This window comes from Protobothrops mucrosquamatus, unplaced genomic scaffold (genome assembly GCF_001527695.2).
Source record: "Protobothrops mucrosquamatus isolate PMUCROS unplaced genomic scaffold, P.Mucros_1.0 scaffold4417, whole genome shotgun sequence".
NCBI lineage: Eukaryota > Metazoa > Chordata > Lepidosauria > Squamata > Viperidae > Protobothrops > Protobothrops mucrosquamatus.
Window position 1 is genome coordinate 100,103 of NW_015390330.1, and position 2,503 is coordinate 102,605.

The 2,503-nt window shown below is 45.3% G+C and overlaps 1 protein-coding gene across 1 annotated transcript in view; it reads right to left on the bottom strand.

Annotated features, from left to right (window-relative positions):
* Nucleotides 1-1,057, bottom strand: part of LOC107298997 (proteasome subunit beta type-8) — a 3,496-nt gene extending 2,439 nt beyond the window's left edge. The window contains exons 1-2 of the mRNA XM_015828362.1: nucleotides 942-1,057; nucleotides 103-232 (exon numbers count right to left, since the gene is read on the bottom strand). Of these exons, the coding sequence (XP_015683848.1) occupies nucleotides 103-232; nucleotides 942-1,000 (189 nt within the window). The 5' untranslated portion in view covers nucleotides 1,001-1,057. The remainder of the gene's footprint in view (nucleotides 1-102; nucleotides 233-941) is intronic.
* Nucleotides 1,058-2,503: the final 1,446 nt, after the last annotated feature.

The window sequence follows — 2,503 nt, forward strand, 5'->3', positions numbered from 1 at the left end:
CCCTCCCCTCCCCTCCTTCTCTTCTCTTCTCTCTTCCCCTTCCCTTCCCCAAGTCCCCCTGGCCCATCTCTTCTCCCTCCTTTCCTCCCTGCCAGCCATTACCTTCTTGTCCCATCCGCACACCATGCTGCCCACCGAGAGCCCCATGCCCCGGTATTCGGCCAGCATGTTGGCCAAGAGCTTGGAGGCGGCTGAGACGCTGATCCGCTCCTTGTTCCGAAGGAAGTGGAGCCTGGATTGGGAGGGCAGAAGGAAGGCGAGGTCAGAGGGAGAGGGTCCATCTTCTTACTCCGTGTCCCCAGATATTTCCGTCTCTCCCCGGTCTTCAGTCCCTGTCTGACCACAATGGACCCATCGGATTCCTTGTATAAGGGGAAGGGTCCTAGGATCCCTTTGGCTTTAGGTTGAGCCAACCTCTTGTCTGAGATGGTATAGGTTCTCCTGCTTGAGCAGGGGGCTGGACTAGAAGACCTTCAAGGTCCCTTCCAGCTCTATTCTATTCAAGGTTGCCCAAAGAGAGACCTAAACCTTTGATGGGCTGAGGAGCCGGAGAGAAAAGCCCCAGAATGTGCTAATTGGAGAATGTGATTTATGACATCTTTTGGGGGTGGGAAATGCAACTTGTTACTTTGTTTGTGGGGGGGAGGAAATCTCAATCTTGGGTTCAACTATGTAAGTGCCGATATTTTGTTTCCTGAATAAAATGTTCTTAAAGGAAGAAATCCTTGCCTTGAAGTTCTTTTAATTGGTTTCATCTATCGGAACCCTGACACCCTCATTTGAACATTAACCTTATCATTTCTGATTGCCCGCCCAGTTTTTACTTAGGCTGACTGTGCTCGATTTCCTTAACTCGATCTCGTCACTGATGACCCAAAGAAAGCTGGCAATGGATTACGGGCAGGTGCAGCCAATCAAGCCACCCGCATCAGATCCCTTACCTGCAGTATTTGGCCAGGAGACGCTCCCAATATTGGCAATCGGCCGCACATCCAGACATGGTGCCCAGCAGGTAAGGGTTGATCTCGATCACTTTGTTGCACTGGAAAGTATCTTCGTACGAAAAGGAAAGGGAGACAGGAAGACCAGTTCAGCCCCAGTCGGCACAGCTGCTGGGCAGCTTTAACCAAAGATTTTAAACCCGCCATAGATCAGAAGGAAGCGGGCAGCCGCTTTCCGATAAACAGATTTTATAAAAGGGCATTTATCTGCTTTTGGTGACTGCATCTGGAATCGTCAGCCTGCGTCGGAGGGAGTGGGCTGCAGGGGCACAAAGGCTGAAGCCTTTTCATAACATGTGTTAGCCTGGAAAAAAAAACCTCTACCAGACTAAAGGTGCTTTTTCAAAAGGCAACCTGGACTTATAATAATAATAATAATAAAGTTGGAAGGGACCTTGGAGGTCATCTAGTCCAACCCCCTGCTCAGGCAGGAAATCCTATACAGTAGTGGCCAAAATTGTGGAAACCTTTTGGGAAAAGTGTACAGTAGAAATGCCAACTTTGGTTAAGTTTCCACCCATTTTTCTTCTAATTTTCTTTATAACTGTAGCCTTGTTCACTTAATAATTCTATTTGACATCGCTTTCTGGGCCACCAGTCAACTCTTTGCACCATTACTTTAATTTTATTACATTTTACAAGCTCACTAAATGAAAGAACACACAAAAAAACCCCAACCAACTTAATAGCGATCACATAACACACTGACAAATGTCCTTCTCTCAGCTTCACTGCATGTCATCAATAACTGAATCTACTCTGATCCGATTGGCTCATTGCCAAAATAAGATGACACCTGATTGGCTCTCTAAACACTCATGCTCATTGGCTACAATCAGATGAAGGCAAGCTACCTGATATCAACCTAAGCAAGTTGTGCTTCCTTTTTCTGGTTATTTGGCTATAACTTTTCATAGAATACAGTACAGATAATTGAACAAACTTTGTTGCATTACGTTCTTGATTAAGTTATCTTTCCATTGATTTTATGGTACTACTACAAAAAAAGTGGTGTTATTAGCTATCAACCCTCAAAAATACACTTTTCCCAAAAGGTTTCCACAATTTTGGCCACTACTGTACCATTTCGGGCAAATGGCTGTCCAGTCCCTTCTTAAAAACTTCCAGTGTTGGAGCATTCACAGCTTCTGGAGGCAGGTTGTTGCACTGGTTAATTGTTCTAACCAGTGCTTTTTTTGTAAAAAAAAAAAAAAAAAAAAGGTGCCGGAACTCACACATGTCATACAACCCGCCTTGCCTACCCTACAAGTTTCCATCCCAAAAAGGTGCCGGAACTCCGTTCTGGGCGTTCTATGACAAAAAAAGCCCTGGTTCTAACTGTCAGGAAGTTTCTCCTTAGTTCTAGGTTGCTTTGTTTTTCCTTGAAGTTGTTTCGCTTCTCATCCATTTCGCTTCTTCAGTTCTAACTGGATGGTGGAGGACTGTTCTCCAGTGCTTCAGTTTTTCTTCAGGGCTTCTTCAGCCCTTCAGTCCTTCTTCAG